This window comes from Melanotaenia boesemani, chromosome 7 (assembly GCF_017639745.1).
Source record: "Melanotaenia boesemani isolate fMelBoe1 chromosome 7, fMelBoe1.pri, whole genome shotgun sequence".
Classification (NCBI taxonomy): Eukaryota; Metazoa; Chordata; class Actinopteri; order Atheriniformes; family Melanotaeniidae; genus Melanotaenia; species Melanotaenia boesemani.
In genome coordinates, this window is record NC_055688.1 from 8,852,946 (window position 1) to 8,877,522 (window position 24,577).

The 24,577-nt window shown below is 37.4% G+C and overlaps 1 protein-coding gene across 12 annotated transcripts in view; it reads right to left on the reverse strand.

Annotated features, from left to right (window-relative positions):
- slc25a48 (solute carrier family 25 member 48) overlaps positions 1-23,830 on the reverse strand; it is a 54,096-nt gene extending 30,266 nt beyond the window's left edge. For 3 of the 12 annotated variants that reach the window (XR_006011023.1, XM_041990169.1, XM_041990168.1), the window contains exons 1-10: positions 22,962-23,198; positions 20,838-20,881; positions 19,831-19,902; positions 19,073-19,325; positions 16,745-17,032; positions 14,918-15,051; positions 2,261-2,376; positions 1,333-1,446; positions 1,107-1,220; positions 611-724 (exon numbers count right to left, since the gene is read on the reverse strand). Coding sequence is in view for 11 of the 12 variants with exons in the window: in XM_041990169.1 (XP_041846103.1) it covers positions 611-724; positions 1,107-1,220; positions 1,333-1,446; positions 2,261-2,376; positions 14,918-15,051; positions 16,745-17,032; positions 19,073-19,325; positions 19,831-19,902; positions 20,838-20,881; positions 22,962-23,046 (1,334 nt within the window). In the remaining variant the exon portion in view is untranslated. Of the gene's footprint in view, positions 1-610; positions 725-1,106; positions 1,221-1,332; positions 1,447-2,260; positions 2,377-2,973; positions 3,063-4,148; positions 4,241-5,154; positions 5,174-8,512; positions 10,467-14,917; positions 15,052-15,555; positions 15,575-16,744; positions 17,033-19,072; positions 19,326-19,830; positions 19,903-20,837; positions 20,882-22,961 lie in introns of those variants that run through there. The other 9 variants (XM_041990162.1, XM_041990161.1, XM_041990160.1 and 6 more) reach the window with 9 other exon arrangements.
- Between the last annotated feature and the right edge of the window lie 747 nt (positions 23,831-24,577).

Here is a 24,577-nt window from a genome sequence, read left to right on the forward strand (position 1 = left end):
AGAGAGGAGAAAGAAGAGAAAAAGTGACAGAGCATGAGATAAGACATTAGACTGACATTTACTGACTAGAAAGTTGAGCACAAAGACAGGATGTAAAATGCTGAATCAGCCTTTGTTAAGAGGTGCTAAAATGCATGTATCAGCCCAAGTTCAGTAGTGTTGCTTTCAGCTCATCTACTCTTTTGATACAGCTATCTTCAACGCTCCATTTAATGGGTATGCACTTCTAAAGATATTTGCTTATGATAAAACTAATAATGCAAATTTATTTCTGCTCTACTAACACTGTAAATGCTTTGCATACCAAACTAAGAATGTTAGCTCTAACTCTCGCTTGCATGTGCATCCTCATACACAGCAGCGGTGTGTACAGAAAGGTTGCATAGAAAACAGTTGACCATCCAACAGTGAGCTGTTGGAGTTTTAAGGGTTACAAGTTTCAGAAACTACATTGCATTGACACTGAGGTCTGTAATGTCATTAAACTATTATTTTATGCTCTGTTACTTTTCTTGCATCAAACTGCAACAAAGAATTGACTGAAATGCATGGAAATAATTTACCCAAAAACAAAACATTTTTTGTTCTCTTATTGATGGAGACAGCTTACATTTCATCAGTAGATGAGAGTTGTCCATTAAATGCAAGGGGTGTCCTCTTTGACCAGTCACTCTTGATAGACACAGAGCTAGGGTCAGGGGGGTCTGGTCTTGGCCTCTGGACTCTAGGAGAAAAAAACCAAAAAAAAAGTTCAATAAAAACGAACACAACCCTCAAATTAAAATGACAATTTCTTGGTTTTCTCCAGTAATTAGGTACTTGAGGATTCAAACTGAAGTGCTATTTGCTTAAATGATGCATTAGACAGAGATAGAGTGTGTAAAGATGAGGGTGGAATGGGAGCTGTGATACTGCCTTTATTATTTTTCTGAAGCATCCCAGACATTTTGTCAAAACCTCAGGAAATGTGAAAAAGAGCCAATATGTTTATTTCAATAAAAATTCTATGTTAAAGAGTAAAATGTTAATCTGTGTTTAAATTACAATAAAGCATCTATTAAACATTGCTGCACGCTTGAAAAGTGTAACTGTTGGAGACCCCTTACATTTGGTTAATAGATGAAGGTTGTCCTTGAAATGTGAGGGGTGGGTCCTTTGACTGATTACTCTTCATAGAAACAGAGCTAGGGTCAGGGGAGTCTGGTCTGAACCTCTGGACCCTAGGACAAGCACACATTTAATATGCTGAATAAACACAGATGATATTAAGGTACTAAAAGATTTAAATTAAAATCAAGAGTAGACCAACTCTTATCGTTGGAGACAGCTTACATTTCTTTAGCAGATGAGAGTTGTCCTTGAAATGCGAGGGGTGGGTCCTTTGACTGATTACTCTTCATAGAAACAGAGCTAGGGTCAGGGGAGTCTGGTCTCGACCTCTGGACCCTAGGACAAGCAAACAAATAAAAACAACCAGGCAGATGATTCAAGCATACCCTGCTCCAGATCAGTTAGGTTAACAGCTGCCCTGGTGATCCACCTCCTTAAAAGATGAACCAGTTTTTCTGTCACTGAAAACTGAGAGTTAAACCTGACGTTAGCTTACTAAAGCCCTCACATCCGCATGCTCATTTGGTAAAAATGTTCAGTCTAATGGTTGTTCAGTATAGTGAATGAGTGCAGGAGAAGGTAGGCAGCGGCCATGACAGGAAGCCAATGTTGACATGTTACACACTCTTCTTTCTTTCCATCTTTAATTCTCCAAAACAGGCGACACTTTCCTAAAGACGCGGGCATGTTGAGAGGAAGAACTGAAGACCAAACCAGTAATCATGACCAAAGTCAAAGTCAGCTTTATTGTCAGTTTCTTCACGGTCATGGTGAAGAAGACCATCTCTGTTTAGCATTACAGAAAAAAAGAACAATTTGCTATGTTGCTAAGTTTAAGCTCTTTTTCTAGGGACGTGGCCTGGTGTGTGTCATGCTTTTGCAACTTTGACGCATAAAGGGTTAATAAGCAAAGGTTGTTTTTTTTTATGTAAAGCACTTTGTGGTGCTCATGAATGAAAAGTGCTTTAAAAAGCACATTTAATTTGATTTTATGTGATAGTCCTTCTGTGTCTGTTTTTGTTATGTTTTGTACACTGTCAAAACCCTTTCCTGCTATTTCAGAACAAGTCTACCTGTGGGTGTAAATAAAGTCACCTTACATGTTTGAAATAAATGATTTAAACTAAACTAATCTTGACCTTGAGTTTACCTCTGAGCTTTGGTCTGCCTTTTATGTTTTCCAGGAGTTTCAGTGAAGGGGCCTCCCTCATCTTCATCCTTGGTCGGATGTTTGCAGAGTCCACCATTTTGCACAATCATGATAACCTGCAGGAAAAGTGCAGATAGTTTTTCTACTCACTCCTTTCAAGCACATCAATAACTCCCAGAGCACTGACTGAGTGGAAAGTTTTAAAGCTTTGAGAAAGCTCTTTAATCCTAAAACTAAATACACTAATCGGGCATGTAAATGTACATTAAAAAATCTTGTTGCAAAGTCATTCCTAAACTACTGTATTTTCACAAGGCTTTTTAATTGTTTAGGACTAAAACTATCTAACTTTATTTTGGATTTTAATTGTCTTTCTTTTCAACAATTTGTGTACCTCGCATTCAAATCCCTGTTCAACTCATTTCACCATCATTAATAACAAATATACAACAATGCAATATAATAATAATAATAATAATAATAATAATAATAATAATAATAATAATAATAGAATAATAAGCTACATTTTATTGGGCACTTTATCTGGACACTGTTCTTAATACTCAAGGTCATCTTACAGAAAAAGAATAAACTTTTTTAAGGACCAGGAGCAAGTGATCACAGGAAGTAACAGCTTAAACAGTCTGATTTCTTATTTTTAAAAAGCAGAAATGAATCAGTGTTGATAGACCATTAATTACTATTGTTATTACCTGCACACTGGAGCTGAAGTTTGAGAAAACCCAGAATTTTTATTTATTTATTTATTTTTTTGCTACTTAACAAAAACATGCAGCATATAGTTCAAGCATGAATTAAACTTACATTTACGGTTTTATATGTTTATAATTTTGCTTGTTTGTGACTTTTGTGATATTACATACATATTAACTCACCTTCTGTTTTCCCATTAAGTGTGAAATGACTTCATCTGGTTTATTTAACCTGATTTCACTAGAGATGCTTTAACGTTTTCCAGCATGACTTGACGCTGCTTTTAAGGTAGCAAATTTGAACTTAGTTGTCCAAAGACGTTTTTGGCTCACAGCAAGAGGTCGCTGTTTCGATCCTTGGCTGGGGAATGTTCGAACATCTCCTTTCTATGTGGAGTTTGCATTTTCTCCCACGTTGCATGCATGTTAGGTTAACTGATATCTCTAAATTCTCCCTGGGGGTGTGTGTGAATGGTTGTTTGTCTCTCTAAGTTGGCCCTGCGATGGGCCGGTGACCTGTCCAGGGTGTACCCTGCCTGTTACCGGCTAAATGCTGGGTTAGGCTCCAGCTTCCCCGCGACCCTTAATAGACGAAGCGGCATGGACAGATGAATATTTTCTTTTAAAAATGTCACTTAAACACAAAGCCTGCACATGTACTTCGCTTTTCAAATATCTATATAACTCAATGCAAGCATTATAATCATGGTGTCGCGTTACTGCGCCACTTCCGGATGTTAAATAATGTGTAAAACATTTCACAGAAACGTTATCCCACTATCAAAAGTCAAGCGGGAGACACTTGTGTGTACTGTGGTTACTTAAAAAGCGGTTTCTTTTTTTCCATTCATTTAAAACTCCTCCGGTTTCATTACAAAACAAACGAACAAACTGAAGCGCAGCTTTGGTTATGTGGCCACTTTTTGTCAAAGGCACCGCAGAATTTTTTTAAGGTTTTGAGTTCAAGTGATTTAAGTTCAAGGTGATATAACTTTACTTTACGCTATTTAATGAGACATAGCAGGGTTTAAAACAATTTAATAAATGCTTTCAGTTTGGCTTTGAGTTATTTTGTTTTCTTTTTCTTCATTAGCGGAAGCAAAGCAGACAGTTAACGTGTAATCTAAACGTGTTTTACCATGTTCTATAAAGGTATAAACATGCATATCGCTTACCTTCAGACGGAAAACTGTGTCATGCCGGCTGTCTTTGTTTTCATTAAGTAAAACTATACGCATGTCCGGACAGGATAAGTGTGATGGGGGAGGAAACCCAAACCACAAATGAAATGATGACGTAACGCTGAAGTTGGCTTCCGGGTCTTTGCCCTACTTAATGTTCAGATCTAGACTGAATTATTCTACAGAGAATAGATTCATTAAGGTCCTGATTTGTAAAATATTTACCGTCTTTGTGGAAAAAAAGAAGAAAGTGTAATTGTTTATTTATTCTCTCTCTTTTTATTTTTATGTTTTTTAGGATCTACTTATTAGACCGGATTCTTTTACAAACTATAAGCTCGTTACCATCTTTACTGAATTATTATAGGGATCATGGGGATTTTCCAAAATAGGGTTTCTGATTTCTGAAATATGTATTATATTGTTGATTTATTTATTTATTTAATATTTCAATAATATTAGCTCATACCTGCTTAGCTTAGCTTGCTTATCGATCCCAACACTGAGAAATTACATATTACAGTATCTTTTCCTTGTATAAAAAAGGAAAAAAGGTGTATAATAACAAAACATTAGGCAGTGTCAGTCTGCCCAACTGAAGTTAGTTAAGTCAACAACACACACACACACGTTTCTTGATGAATCCCAAATAACACCGTGTCATGTAATCTATCTTCTTTAGGATATATTTTTTGAATTGCCCTTTAAGTATAAAATCAAATCAAACTTTATTTATAAAACACTTTTCATACAAAACCAACGCAAAGTGCTTTAAAAAAACAAACTAAACAAATTTTGAATATATATATAAAACCTTCACACACAAGTATAAAGTTCAATAACACACACTATTGCGGTGTACCAACTTCAAATCTAAAACGCCGCGGCAGGCTAATACTTAAGGATTTATGTTCAAAACGTGTCACGCTAACCTAGTTCACTTGTCACGATGCTTCATTGCTTCACATCCATGTCACAATCTCATGAAACAGCCACTTACTTTGTTTGATGTTGTTCAGGATGTGCAGGGATATAAAACAGTGCGTTTAGATGACGTTAATGGTATATACAATGACAGTGTCAATGATAATGACGATGGTGATGACGGTTAATAGAAAATTTCTCCCCAAGCTCCCCCTGCCTCCATGATTCAGGCCCCAAACCAGAGACAGGTGAGCGTACCTATTAATGAAGATAACACACCCACAGTGTCACCCACAATCACCGGTGATGTCACCACGCTGTGCGCACATACATTATACAGGAAAATAAATAACCCCACATATGGCTCCTACACACACCATCACACTCAGACCCACACAGTACAACCCCCACCCCTTCCCCACCCTCTACACAAACATAAACTCTAGTTTCTGTCTCCTTAACTGAAACATCAACGTAAAAAACATAACTAAAGATAAACATCTGGAGATAAAAATCTGGAGTGACGCTGAGGTGAGGTGAGGAAACAATATCTTGGGGATCTATAATAATAAAAATAAATTAATAAATTAAAAAGTACAAATCGGAAGCTAACTTCAACAACTTTAAAAATAACTTTCATCAGAAAGCAGAAGCAATGAACTCATGATCCTCAAAGTTAAAACCAGAGGCAAGAAAGAGAAAAATAATTAATTGATATACATTGTTAAGTGGCTCAGACCTTATTTTCAGTCCGTCAAAGTTGTTTGTCAAAGTTGAGCCTGATTTTCATCTTTTTTTTTTTCTTTGTGGGGAAAAAGTTAAAAAGCAAAAATCAATCACTTGCTTCTCAAGATCTAAGGTTTATTGTTCCAGTACATCAATCATTATTATTATTTTATTTTTTAGTAATTTTTTTTCAGCCTCTGCTAATTGTACACTGATTGAGTCAGCGAATGGCTCGACTGACTGGCGAACCTTCATTCTGGCCAACAACCGTGTTTAGTCTGTAAAATTCCTTTGTTCTTTCATGCTTCCATGGGCCCGTATATAATAACCAACCTCACCCTTCGACATGCAACACTTGGCATGAACACAAAATACAAGTTCAGTCAGTTCCTTCTAAAGATTAAAATACTTTAGTTTCGCTATGCATGAAATTTTCCACTTATAACATGTTTTAGTGTTCCATGACTTAGGACTGTTAAGATTTACTTTCTGTTACACAGGTTTAAAAGACTGATGCATTTACTGAGAAACCTTTTACTGCTGTTGAATAGTTCTTAAACTTAAAAATAATCTTTAAAAATATTATGAACTCAACTCATACTTTTTTAGTAGCTGTCATACAAGGCAATCTTATCCAGATGTTTGTGAAGGACAGTCTTAACTTGAAATTGTAGCTCTTTGTTTTATGTCTTTATGTCGCAGCTGCAATGTGTGCTAAATCCTTTGGTGTGTTCAAGAACGACCTCTAGTGGACATTTATCAAATTAGTTGGACACAGAAGATGACAACATCATAAGAGGATTTTATAGGATAGCAGGAAAGAAAAATTACAGGACAAGTCTTAACAGTCATTGTAGGACTCATTGCTTTGTGTTACAGCTTTCCCTAATTTCACCACTGCGCTGGACTGCACCCACATTTTATTTTACCTTTATTTTACCAGGCAAAACATTAATAACAAATTCTCAATTACAAATTTAGTCTGGCAAGTACCAGAAAGAACTGGTAGAGCAGGGAAACAAAGAAAATTTAACAATAATGCACAGAAATTTTAATAAATCGCCACATCAAAGTAAAACTCCCTTTAGGTGCCCATTAGGAGGATTTTGTGAATAGGAAATCTTTCACTGCATTAATGTTCAGCTGAACATGACTTTTTCATGTTGTCCGTTAATGAAGACTGTACAGTGCTTGTAATGGGCATTGATTGGTTTAATAATCTAAATCAGGGGTGTTTTAAATTTTAAAGAGGTAGAATTAGAGAAAAACTATTGGAGCCAATTTCCAGGAGATCACAATAACTATTTGTTCATTATCTGTACCTGTATTAGCTGGAGCCTTTCCCAGCACTTTAGCAGTTGAGAGGCAGGGTGATTATAGACAGGTCATCAGTCTATCGCAGGGCCAACACAGAACAAGACAAACAACCATTCACACACACTCATCCCTAGAGAGAATTTAGAGTGCGCAGTTAACTGAACATGCATGTCTTTAGACAGTGGGAGGAAGCTGGAGTACCTGGAGAGAACCCACGCATACACAGGGAGAACATGCAAACTCCACACAGAAAGACCACCGCCCCTCTGGTTCGAACCTCCCCCCAGCCGAGGCTTAAACCAGCGTCCTTCTTGCAGATCAGGTATATGTATAAATATATATATTTAAATATATATATATATATATAGCCCCATTGTCTGAGGAGGCAGACATCTCATTACTGATGTGGTCTGAGACAAGATTTCTGAATCAATTAATGCTTTGTTTGTTTTTGCTTCCGATTAATGAGAATAAGTTTCTTTGTAATACATAAGTTAGTGAAAAGCACATATGTTGTGTTAATTTCCAGAATAACATTGCCCAGGTAGCCTAGTAAACATAGAGTGGGACAAGCTGGAATTCTACATTTGAGCCATGTTGATAAGTCTTTGATTTGATTTGCTTTCCTGTGTTAACTTGACTGAATCAGCCAAAACTGAGCAGCAAAAAAGCAACCAAAATGTTAAATCTAAGACACTGATCATGTTGCAAGCATCTGACTGAAGCTGCCCTAATCTTTTACTGGTCTTATATGGGTGCAGCATCAATGAAAGCGAAATCTATAGCCAGTAAAATTTGAGAAATTTGAGAAATTAAAGCAATTTGATAAGAGAAAATATAGCGCCAGAGAAACAATGACATGCTCTACTTTAGTCTCCTCAAGGGGGCGCTGAAGTACATCAAATGACACAAACTCACAAGCTTTGAATTTTCTTTTTTAAATGGCAATCTGTATAAAATTAGAAAAATCGAATTAGTATAAATCAAATAGTGACTAAAAGAGCAATTTTAAATAAATAATGGAAACTTTACACTTTTAAATATCTGAATAGGAAACAAAGAGCTGCTGCATTACTTTTTCTGATAAATGCTGCCATCTAGTGGACAGAGTAAAACCACAGGTCGGGGAAGCAAAGGTCAAGTCACACTTTGTGTTGCAACAGTGACCTCAGAGCTTCAAGGCTCTTATCAGTAGTCTGCAGGCAGAAGGTCAAAGCGAGGCTGCTGAAGTCTTCACATCAGGTTCGGTTGCATTCTGTAACGCCAACAGCTTATCTGGCAACCAGCCATTATCTTTAAGTAGCGCCACACAGACATCACATGACAAAAGGTCACCTGACTCACACTTTATTCTGCAAAAGGCAGATTGAAAGAAAGACGGGGACCACTCACATGTTTCAAAGCTTTATTATGTACAATAAAACACTTGCAGCTCATCAGCATTTGGAATAATATTTAACATATTTACACATATTTACATAACAAGAAATTCATATAAAGTACCAATGTTTGACGTGAGCAACTGTTAGTTTAGTAGTCTTTGTTTCATAAGTTTCAGCACATAATTACAGGATTTTAAAATAAAACTTGTGCATCCATAGCTGTAATTATACTGCAGACTATAAAGATAAACAAAGCAATTTAACTGCACTGTAGAGGCTGTAAAGTTAATATGAATTTAACATGATCAAATAATTCTCATTTACTTTTCTTAATATAAGAAACAGATAAACAGATCTACAAATGGATGGCATGATGGGATGCACATGCATCCATGTGTAGTGGAAGGCAACTTTTTCATGAAGTTAAAGAGCAGATGTCTCAGTTTCAGTGCTACACAGTACTTTTAGCACAACATGACAAAAGTCAGTTTCCTGAAAACTGATTTTAAATATGATAAAAGGTTTAAAATTGTACAACACATTCATAAAATATGTTAAAATCAAATTACAATTGCACCACATAAAGGTATGAAAAACAATAAAGAGGCAAATGTTATATTCATGACCAACATTTGTGTTGAAAATATGACCATCACTATAAATGTTTGTTATTCAGCATGAATTCATAAATTTTCATCCTGTTGAGTCAAACAGCGTGGCTCCCTTCTAGGTAAAGAAAATATTTCTTCCAGGCCATACAATGACCAAAATCATTGGTTTGTTGATTTGTAAATCAAAAGACATCTACATGTCTCTGTAAAGTGTTGGTGCATACATGCCTGTGTTACATATTAGTTTCACAATGACTGAAATTCTAATATTTAAATGTTAAATATCACCACTGCAAGGATCTGCTGAGTGATACTGTGCAATAATGCAACATTTCTGTACATGGCTACTTTTCACAGACAAGACGATTTTAATAAAAATGGTCTCAAAAAGAAAACCCACAGATGTGCAAAGACTGTCATCTAGGCAAGATTCTGCTGGAAAAAGACAGACTTTTCCTGAGATCGACGTCCCATCATCTCCCCAAAACTACCGTACAAGGAACACAGAGTTCTTTGGTAAATTTGCAGCTGAAGAAATAAAATGAATGTTGACAGCAAAGTCATCCATCTGTCTTCGATGCGTAATAATTAGATTGTTCTTTTTTTTTTTTTTTTTTTTAGCAGACTCACTGGATTGACAGTGACCAGGATGTAATTTTGAGCGCAACAAACACTTTTTACTGTAACTTTTCCTTGTCCACACTGTTGCCATCAGAATAAACGTTCCTTACCAGACTTCCAGGCGTGCACTGAGCTACATGCCCATGAATGCTGTCTCACCCTCCCTGAAACCAGTTATCATCTGTGAGCTATGACAATAGCTTTGTTTGTAAATTCTATTGCCATTTGTCTTTTAAAGGTATTTCTGGAATGAAGTTATTCTAGTTTTCAGAGCAAAACAGAAACAAGCACCCATCAACACAGCATTATACACTAAATGACACACCTGCAGAAAAATCCCTGGATTTAGTTTAGTTTCTGACTCAAGTCCCTTCTTTAACGACATATCTTACATTTTTCCTGCTGTCCAGAGTTTTCTGTTGCTACTGAACACAAACACATATTGGAGGGATGACTTTGCTGTCCTAATTGTAAAAATCTAGGGCCTCTCAAAAATGAAAAAAGGACGTTGCAACAAACCTTGTGACAAAAGGTTAGTGTTGGCTCTGTGCTAAAATAATTATATTAAACTAAAACCAGTCGATTCACAACTGCTGTAAAGTGCTAACAAGTTATAGCTGCTCTCCTTAAAAACTCCTGAAAAACTTCAGAGACATTTCATAGGCCAGGAACATGGTAGAGCTCATCGGGAAGCCTCGGATTGCATTTACTGACGCTCCCCGAAAGAAAACCTGCAAAAACAAACAAGAAAAAATAGCTTAGATACTTTTTTTTAACTTAAGATATTTAAATGCTAAAAGTTGCTTTTTTACTAGAGATATTCTGAGCTTTCAAAGTAGTAAAATGGTAAATTTGGGTTAACTTGTGTGTCCCAGATGGCATACATAGTTTCCTGGAAATGAGCCCCTTTGTCTACTGGTTGCCTGGTAACCTATTAGTGATGCCCAGATTCCAGGAAGACGGCTACAATAGCTTATTATAATACACTTTCAATAGCTTTAGCTTAACATTTATAGTGGCAGATACTGTGAATTATGGTTCTTTAAAAAGAACTAGTAGCTGGAGACTATACCATGGCTAAAGCTGATGATAAGCTGTACTGATACAGAGAAGCTAGTGGTAATAACTAAAAAAAAATTACTTCAATTACACAGACAATAACGTGGGTTTAACACAGGATCACTTACAACCATTACTCAGCATTACTATAGCAAAGCTAGCAGCTAACATGTCTATAAAAGTTAGCTACATGATAAGGTGCTACCGCCTTAGCTAGCCATTAGCATGTCATGGCTAGCAACCTTTTAAATTTCCTTTACTGCTCTTGTGGTTAGCATGCTAAAGCTAAGTACTGCCACTAGCTGTGTGTAGAAAGGATACATGTAGCATCTAGCTACAAGTGTGTTTCCTTTATTGACTTGTCAATTTTTTCAACTCTTCACTTAAAACTTGGCCATAGTGTTTAAGTTCAAATGACTTTGTTAAGAATGACCAGATTTGAGTTGGTAAAAAAGGAGACATTTGGTGGTGATGGGGTAATAACATTTTTTTTTTTTTTTTTTTTTTGAGTTTAATACATTCCCAAATCTTTCTGACTTGTGGTTGGACATCCTTTAGTGTAGACATGGTCATACTTTTGACTATTTGTTGGTATTAATCAGGTGCAACTAGAACTTGAGACAAAGCATTCGGTGATATCCCCTTTCTTCTCAGTACCCCACAGTAAAATGTAAACAAATTCTGATTTAACTTATCTTTCATAAATTATTATAAATATACAACTCATAATTGAGTGTGACATTGTTGGAAGTGTTTATAGCCCCATTATATGGTAGATAGAAATATGACGAAAAGGCTGACTTTGCACTGAACTTTTTTTAACTTTTATTTTTGGCCAATGATTCAATAAAGTGTAGAGCTAAATGTGTGTCATTTTGTTCAATGTTTACATCTTTATAAAGCAATAATGTAAATAAATAAACATAAACAAACACACACACAAAAAAAAAAAAAAAAGAATAAAAAGAGAGAAATCTGTCTTTGGGCCAGCCTGATGTGAGCTTCCAGCTCCCTGCTTTGCATGTCATGCACTGAGCTTCCCTTGCATCACCACCAACATGAAAATGGGATTTTTCCAGTAGTTCATCTGTGAATTTACATTCATGTTTCTGCATTTTCTAGCTTTACCAGATACTGGACACCCAGATCTAAAACTCCTAAACAGTTTCTTTCCCAAGTAATCAAAGCTATCAGTCAAAAACATGAACCTCGTCTTCACCTCATCTTTTTAAGGTGTGCTTCAAAACTGCAGAGAATGTGACGGAGTTAAAGCCTCTCAACCGTAAACGTTTGAGTGTTCCATCCGAGATTAAGAGGGGAGATTAATACACACTTTTGTCTGAAGTTTTGACGCACAGCTTAAGAAGACGAGGTAAAGACGACCTTATGAAAACACGTTATGCTGCATCCCAGTTTTCTTGCAATTCCGAGCAGCCGAGAGTAGGTGACATCATTACCAGGTATCTCCGCGCTGCATCTCCCTCATCCTCCTCCCTCTCCTGTTCCTCGTCGTCTGAGAGAGTGGATAAAATGAGCGAGTGTGGGGAGTGAAACGCAACACAAATCTGATGTAAACAAAACCACGGACGAGTTTGAAATTCTGGCCGGACGCATTTTTTACCTCTTAAAAGAAGACATTTGGTCGCGCTACACCTACTAGCAAATAACTTGCTAACATATCTGCTACTTGACGATAATAATAATAATAATAATAATGATAATAAATCAAAGTTATCACTTATATGAATCTTTACTGACGGCATGGCACTGTTTAAAAACATGCAAGTGAAGTCATACCACGCTATTTTAATATTGGGATGCTGTTTAGTATTAACCTGACTGACTGATGAGAATCAGTCACATGAAGAGTTCAGTCCATTTTCTCAGAATACTGATTATCTTCTGATATTGATCGCTTAGGTGCTGTTTGCCAGAACACATCCAATGACATTTCCTCACACTGGAAGCCAGGACAGTTTGTCTGTATTTTGTAACCTTTTATACAACAGTCTGAAATTGATCTTTTGACCAGTTTGAACATCTGGACCCAGATTAGTTGTCAGTTTTAGACCAAAAAGCTGCCTGTGTTGCAGTCATTTGACTCTTTCCATCACTGTTTCTGAGGAATATCTTTACACAAACTCACTGATTAATGGCATTTTTCAAACCAGATAACCACTTTCTCTCTAGTAAGGTGATTGTTTTAATGTGATGATCGTGGATTTAATTCCTCGTCTGGCAAAGCTGTGAAATAATGATGCCATATAGATGCTGAGCTTCCATAAAGTTTTGTGGTGCAATCTGTTTCCAGGGAGTCAAGTTTTGAAAACGCAGCTGGCCATGGTCTGGGTTATACTTTTTTCTAATGTTTTAACTTGTAATGATCAAACTATCAGGGGCAGGAAATAACAGCCAGAAATAACAGAAGTGTAAATTATACAGAACAGTACATATAAAACCAATAGTTCTCTATTAAGGCATTACAGCACTAAAACGCTCTTCTGCATTAAACGACTAACAAAAATGTACTGTACTGAAAGGCTACATACATTTGCTGTAGTTGACTGTATAACTGCAAAGTCCATAGCAATCCAAAACTGGTTAAATGTAGCTCAAGTGGTCATTTAGCTGTATGTTACAGCACCAAGGTCATGCTTGCTGGACTGTTTTGTTCTTTCACCAAGGTGAGAGCCAGGGCAGAGCTAAGTGATCATCAGAGCTCAGTGTTTCCCCGAGGTTATCACCCTTGAAGGGTCAGGTCCAAAACAATCGCTAATCCGTTTTGACTCTTTAGTTTCATACGTGTAACTTAGATACAGGCTAAATGGGCAGGGCGTAAACCTCAAACTTAAAATCAGCTCTCTGAATCATGGGAGTCATGAACTGTGCAGCTATCTGCTAACCTGCCAAGCATTGCAGTGGGAATATGATATGTGATGACAAAAAAAAAGCCTTTTTCACACATCATGTAACAACTAGACTCAGTTGTGAAGTCACATCGCATTTCCAAACTTCAGCACAGACCACTTTACCCATAAATGACTGAAATGTGGCGATAAAAAAAAAAAAAAAAAAAAAAAAAGAAACATTCAGCTTGTTCAGCTGTTGTTCCTTCAATGGACATGAAGTTCTTAATTAACACCAGAGAAGAAGAAGTACTCCGTCTGTTCCTCGCTGGAGCGAGACTGTTTCCATGTTCACCTCTGTGGGAACTTTGTCTGATTTCCAGCTTTTCGAAGTGTTTTTAGATGCACACACTCTGTCTGCTGATGGAAATGTGATCACCAGTGTGTGTGGCATCAGGGCAGAACTCTGTCATGGTCACATAGAGCAGCTATGACATTAACATGACCTTCTAGTGGGGGTGGTGAGTCTCGTTGGGGGCGGGGTGCCCTCCCAGTATAGTGGTAGGGGAAACACTAGAGCTTGTCTGTCTGCTAATAATACTACATGTTTGCTACAATGTACTTGCTACAAAACTTGAGTTTTTACTCAATGTTGAAGGTCCACATAAAATGTTTGCTGTATCCATGTGTAAAAATGGGATGGGATGATCCGGCGTTACATGACTTTTGATATATTTGTCATATTTTTTCACGGATAAAAGTTGTCAAATCAGCTGAGCCTATTCACCAAATTTTCAGATTTTTCACATTTGATTTCTGTGAAGTTTTAAGCCCAATAATTTAATAAAGTAGACTATAGTGGAAAAGGATTGCAGAACAAAAAAAAAAAAAACAAAAAAAAGATTTACATTTTTTATGTTGCATATGAAAGTAAAATCAAAAGTATTTGAAAACCAAAATAGGCTCAGATTCCATGTTGTTAAGTTTTCCCTTTTAACAGCAGTTGTTTAGAGAGAAAAAAGTTTTAGTGAATATCAGTTTCATTCAGATAATGTTAAACTTAACGTAACCATGGCAACCTCAACTTCCCAAAAGACAGACATTTGATGACACATAACATAATGCTCCATTTATAGCTGTTTGAGAGCTCCTTTTTGGTCATTTCATGAGTAACTTTTCCTATTGGAGAGGGACATGTTGAAAACCTGCATTGTGTAAAGATGAGCAGAATCAAGTCTGTAATAACTAACGTGAACATGTCTGAAACGGCTGCTCACCTGTGCCCCCTCCGTCTTGTAACTGTGGATGATGCAGTGTAAAATCCCCTTGTACTTCCTCTGCAGCTGAGCATCGGCCTGCATCCGACTCTTCACCACATCGGCCGGCGTGGCGGTGACCCAGGAAATAGATCCTGAGGAAAAGGAGAGAAAACATCAGAACAATTAGGTTTTAGGTCCATTCATTTGGGTAATTCTGAAATTCATTTAGCTGATGTTAGAAGTACAAAGCTTTAATTTGACTGTTCGTGTTTCTTCATTTTTAGAATCAACAGGAAATTATGTGTCAACGGTTGTAGAATACAAAAAAAACCCCAAAACTTTAGCCCATCAAAAACTTCACTGTAATCAATAACTTGCTACCACTGCAACACATGAAGGAGAGTGTCCAACTGGAGCTCATTCAGCTCTTGTGTTTCAGTTGGCATTGGCTTGAATTGGGGCCTTATCGATTTACAGCACATGCTTTTCTGTGTACCACGTTTTGTGTCTGTTGTGTGCTCACAGCTGGCTGGCCTGCATCTGGAAGCAATCTGTCCAAACCCTGCAGTGTTTATCCACACTGTACACACACATCCCATACAGCCACGCTGCAACACACGATCAGCTGAACATGTACACGCCCCTTCGTGTGGTACATTTCTGTGCAGATAAGAGGAATTTTAACTTTTGGAGTCTTGCACGTGCAAGAGAATATCAGATTATGGTTAGTACAGCACCTAAAAAGGTTGTTGTACTAGTAAAGCTACAGATCTACGTCATGCCGAGGCCATTCAGTAAATGAACATACAGATAAGACTTCAAAATAAACAGAAATAACCTGGAATGGAGATGAGGCCTGATATGGAAGGTTAGTTTTACTATAAACAGTCCATGTACATAGCAGCATTGGGGTTACAGTGCACAGAAGGGTGTTAAGAAAAAATATTAATACTATAATAAATCGCTTGAACCTGTTTGTAGTCCTGATATAGCTTAAGTTCAGTTGCTAGAGTCAAAGCAGCCTAAAAACCTGCCAGCCAAATAAAACATGCAGATTTATTTGAATATGTTTTATTTTGGATCCTTAATTGCACTAATTTCCAAAATGATTGTCTTTTATGCTGCAACAGTAAATGTTAACAATCGATATATCAATTCACTTAAGACATCACAATCTTCTGATGGCTACTTCCAGCAGGATAATGCACCATGTCACAAAGCTCAGATCATCTCCACCTGCTTTCTAGAATATGACAATGAGTTCACAGGACTTCAATGGCCTCCACAGTCATCAGATCTCAATCAGAGGAGCTTTGGGATGTGGTGGAACAGGAGATTCTCATCATGGATGCATGGATGTGCTGACCAACCTGCAGCAACTGTGTGATGCTGTCATGTCAATATGGAGCAAAATCTCTGAGGAATGTTTCCAACACCTTGCTGAATCTATAAAGCTACAAATTAAAGCAGTTTTGTAGGTTTGTCTTAGTTATCAAAGCCAAAACTCCAACTTGAATTTTGCTGATTACAACACAAAGAAGCTCATGATATCAACATATAAAAAGGTTAACAGTAATTTTAGCTGCTTCCTGTTGGCTCTCTTGCTCCATTAATCACTCATCTTCTTGCACCATGACCCATGATCCATCTCATTGACATATAAAAAGAGAAGAGTTACATAATAATGTCAACCTTCCAAAAATTGTTGACTAGTATTTGAACATGCTGCTGGTGGCTACGGCACTACAAAGACAACTTCATTTAAACAAACTATATGACTGATGCAAATGTCCTGATGCACGTTTCACTGATAATCACAAACGGAACATCAGTTGTAAACTTTACCTGCCAAACCTCCAGCGAGCCAGATGGAGCATGGATGAGGGCTTGATGAGGCGTCAGGGGTCAGCAGGTCACAGAAGATGGTGTAGGGGATGAAGTAGAGTGCGTATCCAGGAATGTCCCTCAGGACCATGGCCCCGGCCCCTCTGTACAGGCCCCGGAGGCCCTCGGTCTCGAGGATGGTGCTGATGCAGTCGACGGGGCCTCGGTACAGTCTCTGGCTGGGGATGTCAACAGAGTGCAGGGGGATGCTGGAGCCGCTCGACATGTTACCAGCAAGGTGCAGGTTCTCTGTGGGAATGGAGGTTAAACACAACAAGAAGGTTATTACAAGGAAACCAACAGATAAACTTTTGTTTTGAATTGTTTAAATAAAGTTTAAAGAATAAGGTTAGGATCAGCAGGGATGTGTTATGCTGTTTTCCACACAAACAAAGGAAACTATAGTAATCAAAAGGAGCCACTTATCACAAACACCACACACTACATTTCTGAGCAGTTTGCAGTTAAAATGACCACTTTTTATTCTAGTAAAAATCTCCATGTTTCCTATTTGATAAGGCACAGTATTTCTGCTGAGTCAAGTCTGACTAAGCTTTCTGGCACTTTGAACCATCATAAAATAATCAAGGATCTGTTGATTGTCAAAGCCAAGATGTCTTTGAGGAAGTTCATAAAATAGGTGAGAGCAATTGCATGTCTGGAATTGCAAGAGGCGTGAGTTTGGTAGTTATTGTGAACACAAATTGGTCATAAATGTTTCATGTGGGTTTTTATCTTAAAACTGAACTGATGTGACCTCAGTTTTATCAGTTTACTGTTTAACAGGCAGGCACAGCCCAAATAACACAATGCCAATCACAGGTATGACCCAATTACAGATCGATAAAATAAATCCATAAAGTCCATCTATCAATTCCTAGGTCTTAAATCTTCAAAGGTCCTAAAATTCCAAAATATACTATATTGTGCATTTTAATTAATTTTTGTGTGACATAAATTTGCAACATCAGAACTTAAATGAAGACAACTTGACTTCTTTTTTTTAAAAGGTGAAGAGAGCTGAAAGATAGTGAGAATATTGGACTGGATATTGGACTTCTCCAAAATCCTTCTTCAGATCTTTCGGCTCACTTCACCTTTTTGTGAAGCTGCCTTCAAATAAGATAAACTGCAGATTTCTACATTTAGTCAAATCTGGCATCAGTATGAGCCCCACTTAAATTAAAGTTTATAGGTCACATTATCTGCTGCAGACGGCCTTAACCCAGTTCAGTCAAACATCATTCAGTCCAGATCACTCAGTGTTAGCCAACCAAGCAATCTGTTCCAGATGCTGGCAAAAGTTTAGTCTCTTACTGATTGAATATCGAAGAGTAGATGACAGGTATGCTACATTATACAACTTTGGGTGATCCACCAAAGCCATGATGAAGGCTTCTTCCAATATTCCCATTGGAAAACAAAAAATTGCATGTTGAATCGTTAACACTATGAAAACTCCTGGGTCACCACCTCAAATGTTTGATACCTGGCTTCTCTGGTAGACATGTCAAAGCGTCCTCTAGCAAGACCCTGAACCTCAACCTCCCATCATCCCTAATGTGTCCGTCACTTGTGAAACCCTACTGGAGTCCATGCCTGCTACATAACAGTTTAACTGCTGTTACTGCAGCATTTTTAGAAGATTAAATGCTGATGATCAGTAAGTTTTTTCTCAAAACTTTGTTTTTGTTTTTGCATGTATGCATCCTTTTGCTTTTATATTGCTGTCATGCTTAAATAAAAGGTTATTATAATAAAAATGGCCAGTCGTGTTCTTGATAAAAAAAAAAAAACACCCAGTAAGTCAAAAGGGACTGGACCCACCCAAGTTAATTCAACCCCATCTCTTCCAAATGACAAAGTCTGTAACAAAATCTATAGTAAACAAACAAATTATAGGTGCTCCCAATGATTGTCTGCTGTGATTTCTTACAGAGGCTGTAAAATATTTTCTGTTGAGTTTCTTTCCAGGTGTAGTAGCTGGTTGTCTGGTTTCTCATTGTTTCAGTACAGTTGTTGCTATTACTTTTTATCTGTAGTACCTTTTTTTCTCTTTTTCTCTATTTTCTCTTATTTAACAATAACCAAAATAAAGAACGATACTGAAATTTCAAGGAGAGCCTTAAGGTTTCATGTCCTTTATAATCATTAAGCTCCCCATGGCAAAGAAAATCTGTTTGGTACAACTTGGCAGCCAGAACATCTTTCTGCTTACCATGATACTAACCAACACTAGTTAAAAAAAAAAGAAAAACAAAACAAACAAACAAATAAACCGTGATTTACCTGCTAGAACCATCTGTGTTTGCATTTGTAGTCGAATCTTGACCAGATCCACCGGTGCTCCCAGGCCCACTGACATCAGTCCAGTCAGCATGCTGGCCACCGTCAGGTCCAACATGCTACAGGGATGCCGCCCGTCGCCATAGCGATACTTCCTTATGACTCTTTGAATGTTACTGAAGAAGCCAAAGACGACCGAGTTGTAGACCGTGATACTGGCCAGCGGGAAAGACATGCCCTTAAAGAACCCCGCCGCCTGAGAAGTGCAGCCAAGAGAGAAAACACCTCAGTGTGTGACATGGATGAACAAAATAAATACATTGGTAAGAGGGTGAAATGTGGACTGTACAGCTAACATTTTAAACTCAAACACTCAAACAGGAAATCAGCCAGCACAACAATGCACAGAGTGATGAATGGGATGCAGCTGCTGCCAGATATTTTCACTCCTTTGTCTGTAGAAAGTTGTCTCTACTTGCAGATGTGAAATTTGTGCTATAGGGAGACATATGTGGAAACTAAAAACACAGCTGAATAAATCATGTGACCTCAGAGAGAGCATGCCTGTGGTTTCTGACAGAGCGCTGAGCTGAAAACCAAACATCTGGAGCATCAAAACAACAATAAAATGTACAAAATCAGAACAAAGCACAAGAAGGATTAAACATGGTTCGTTTTATCTGTGTGCGGACGATTAAAGTATCCTTTAAAGCATGAAAGATATCAGCAGTTAATAGAAAAGAAGAAGTTTGGATGTTTACCGTTTCCTTTCTGTAGATGGTCAGAATGCAGTGAAGAGTGTTTTTGTAGCCTTTCCCCGCCTGGAGCCGCGTCTGGAGAAAAGAAACCAACAAAAGTCAGAGTTGAAAAATGGTAAAGACGTAATTATCAGGGTTATTTTTTACAGTCAGCCACAGGAAGTGTTTGATCTTTCTCTTATTCTATTTTTCTTTTGGGAAACTGGTTCTACGACCGGGTAGGTTGAGTCACATGCATCATTTACCTGCCAAATAGAGCCAAATGTTTGTTAGTGTTGGTGTACTCACTTGTCAGGCCAGATTGTGTATTCTCATGTATAGTTGTACAGTATGTGCAGGTTAAAGGACTCTGACTGATCCTGCATTAAGCTCAGTTATGTTTTACTCAAAGCTGTGAAATTATTGCCGTTTTAGCCTTCATGTAAACTTGTGACACTGGATTTGATCTCATTTTGTTTTTCAGCCTTTTTTCTTTGTTGACTGGTGTTTAGCGCATTAGCTTTTATTATCATAAGATCTCGCTATCAAGGATGGCAGTTATATTTCTTTCTTTAATTATTTGTAAAAACATTTCCATGTCCTCCTGGATGTACTCATATTATGCTATCTTTACTTGAATTGAACTGGTTATGTGATCTCCTACGTCATGTCTGGGGACGTGTAAATGCGAAAAAAGTGCTTCTATTACACTTTACTTTTATACTGACACATCTGAAAAACCATCTCATGAAAGCGTAAAAACTTTTTAGCGATATTTAAGAGGTTTTTTTTAAAAATGCAGGTGTTTCCATTACTGTTTTTTATTGCAATATTTAGGTTTTGCAAAATTCTAGAGGTAATGGAAACGCACTTATTGTCACAAAGTTTAAAGATTTATTTGGGCCTCACAAGTGTCTAAAACCCTCAAGACCTCGTTTTGTTGCTCCTTTATACAGCAGCTGTAATCAGAATGAGACTGTTGTAAAAGTTGAGGAATGGTGTCTTAAAATTGTGTCAGAGGCACTAAATACCTTGACTGTGTCCAGCGGATGTCCTACAACCACACTCGAGGCTCCTGCAGCCAAAAGAAAAGAGAAGAACAAAGAGAAAGTATGAATGCTGAACATACCAATGGAAGAAGAAAGAGGGAACATGTTACAGTGGAACAGATATGAAAGAAACGATCTTTGTATTTTTTATACCACATTATTTCTAAGTTTATCTTCTGACCTGTGAGCCTTTGGTTTGCAAATAAGTTCACTTCAAAGACAAAAGTGAGGGAGACTTTGAGATTTACATTCAAGATAATTGCTTAACGATAGGCTGCAGTAAGTTTGCATACTCTTCATGGGCTCGAATACAGCATGCCTGCTAATGATTAAAAGTCCTCCAGTGAACTCATTATGGTGCAAATAAAGGCTACTGTGGCCTTCTTGACCCCCTGTTCCTGCCCCTCTTTGGGCAGTTTGTATGCCTGACTGCCTTCAGCAAGGACACAGACAAACAGCAGCACAACAACTTATACTAAACCCCAGCTTTCTGTCTCTGGTGAACTTCACTGACAAAGAGGTCCAGCCAACTAGATTTAGGCTCAAGTTGAAGCCTTCTTGACTACTTTGGATGGCGAGTGAGAGAATATAAAAGTGCAGGATCAGTGCAAATACAGCTCACCTTTAAAATATGTTGAGAATGTGCCAAAAAGAAGGAGCGGTCCAACGGGAGGCAGTGAAACATGAAAACCTTTTTGTTTTATTAAGACGTCTTATGTTGCGGATGGCTGCCACAAGAATGAGTAATTCGTTTCTTAGATATTTACTACAGATTTTTTTTTTCTTTGCTTAATTTAAAATCTTTTGAGATAAACCACAAGAGCCCTGGTAAAGACAAACGAGATGTGGACTTTAAGATGTAAATATAAATCTTTTCTGGTTGTGTCACTGTCAGCTCAACACTAAAAAAACAAAAAACTGAATGAGGAGTGTGTGAAGTAAGTAAAAGATTGAATGTTGAATCAATAAATCTAAGGGGGAGATTGAGCCATTTTAGTGGCAAAACAGTAGGAAAGCTAAAATCCTAAAGTATTATCTGTGAAAACGACAGTTTTAGTTAATAATTTAAGTGTCAGATTTTGTGAACTCTCAGTATCCTTCAGCCCAATTAGGCCACTCACACTTTACAAGGACACTTGTAAAAAAAAAAAAAAAAAAAAACCCACTAAATTAAGTAGTTTGTAAAGTTGCCTCACAGCTGACATCTGCAATCTGTAAAAACAAGTGGTTTGGACCTAACTCCTGCATTATGTGCATTGTGCTCTGGAAACATCATTTTTGCAAGAATATACACATGTTCCTGCAGAATTAGACTTTTAACTTTATCTTTAAACTCAATCTTATCTGCTGAATTTTAGTCACTGTGTGCAAAATGTTTCTTAAGCAGCATTCATCACAAACAAATTAGTTTGTGTTTGTTTACATCTAGTTCACAGAAGCTTTCCACTCAGCTTGAAAAGTTATTTTACTTTTCATTTCTAATTAAATGACTAATCAAACACTTAGATGCGTTGTTTTTTAATAGAGCTGCTGATTGTATGAGGACGCAACGAATGAATAAACACCCAACCTTACTCCTGTATCATATCTACTTTATTCAGTTATGCAAAGTAATAAAGCAGCAGCGCCCCTAGCGGCTACTAGTGCTACTGCGTGCATTGCAACTAAAACACCGTGTCTTTATTAGAATGACAGTTCTAAGTTAACCAAGCAGCAACAGTACCTGGATACATTGAATACATCTTTGGATAAAGTAATAAAAATATTCGACAGCTCTATTTAAGTTCTACTTAGAAAGAGTAGCGGTGAGAGTGTTTTAGGGTAGGAAAAAAAAGGAGGGAGGCGCTGGATTCCTCTGCAGACCCCTCTTTGTTTACACAGGATGTGGATACATGAGGGTCTACAGTTGTTTTGCACCTAAAACAGTTCTCGTTATGTAGCAGCATCTGACCGTTTCTGAAGGCTATTTTTTATTGTTGTTTTTTTGTTTGTTTTTTTTTACTAAAAATGCGGCTATGAAAAGCCACAGAGGGAATGACCCTCACATCAACAGATTCACAGTTAAAGCCAACTAACTGCTTCTGTCTGAATTAATTGGTCACCCACCTCCGATCCATCCTGCAATGAAATCATCCAAGCGAAAACTTTTTGAGGACTGCATCTTCAACTCAGAGTCTCTCATCTCTCTCATCGGTCCGTGGACAAAATCTCCCCCAATATCCACTGTCAATGCTCTGGGAGTCAAATAAGCATAGGCTTTTTATCGATATGGTGTCGGTTTAACTTGTTTCTGAGAAAATAAAAGCAAAAGACTGTCTGTTGACTAAATAAAACAAGGCAGGGACGTAGGCCTCTGCCTCAGCCAATGAGAACAGAATGTGTTTTTACAGGACAGAAGGTCTGACCAATCATGTGCGAGCTCGTAAAAGCAAACAGCCTATGAAGAACAGTCATGGAAATGAGCCATGAGGAGGAAAACCGAGCAGAAGTTGAGTCTTCAGTCGGCTGTGTACACTCGAAGAAGGATCTTTGCTGTATTGTTAGACACTGAGAAGTTTCTGGGAGGAGTCAGACATGGCTAGCCCTTCCTTTTACAGCCAGATGTAACAAAATGCTTCAGAATAACTACTGATATCACACGGAACCTGGAGAAAACTCACATACATGGGAACAGAGAAAGTAAACTAATCTGGTATGAGGATGATTGAGCCACAGAGGATCAAAATGTGAGTTTTCAGTGGACACATTGTCTCGTCAAATAATCACAATCCAGCTGCTGCATCATATTTAACAGGGGAAAAAAAGTCTGACGAGTTATTTTTTTTAAAGTAACTTTAAAATTTATTTGTTGGATTTGGCAGCTGTTTGTTTGCACTTTCACTTACTGTCTTGTTACAGTTTTACACATTACAAGCTATTATGGTAAAGTTAGGCTTTAAAAAACAGGTGTAAAGATGCATATATTTGGCGTTGAATAGTTGATGCAGTGTAAACGTGGTTACCATAGCCACATATCCATTAGACACAACTCAAATCTACATGCTCTTTGGACCACATTGGCCTTAGCAATACTTTTCAACCTCATTTTAAAGCATATGTCCACAACAATATGAGTACATAATACAAGTCTGGCCCAGTTTATATTTTTGAGTCATTTCTGACTTACAAAACACTTGCAAATGTTGTAACTAAGAAGAAGAAGATTATATATATATATATATATATATATATATATATATATATATATATATATATATGTATATGTGTATATATATATGTATTAGCTCAGATTAGACCCAAACATATCCCCACCATGTTGCACCTATAAACGAGATGGTTTAGGTTGGGAAAAATCAAGCCTAGTATTGTGCACACAGTGGTGGATCTACAGGGGGGCAAGAGGAGGCAGCTGCCCCCCCTTATTTTTTTATTTTAGCCAATAGTGAATCACTTTTATGCAATTTGTTAGAGCATATTTCCTTAGTTAGATATTTAAAAGGCTGAAGGTCCATGTCTGTTCAGGCAATTCATTCTTTTGTTTTAAATCAAAATCAAAAAATGGAAGTACCATCATTTTTCTGTTGACCCTGAAGTTAAAATAAATCAAAGCCATGATAAAAACGTAATGTTATGCAAGCACACTGGATAATTTTAAACTATAGATGCATAAATAACTGCACTGAACCATATAAAATAACATTAAGATGTTCTTTCGGACTGGC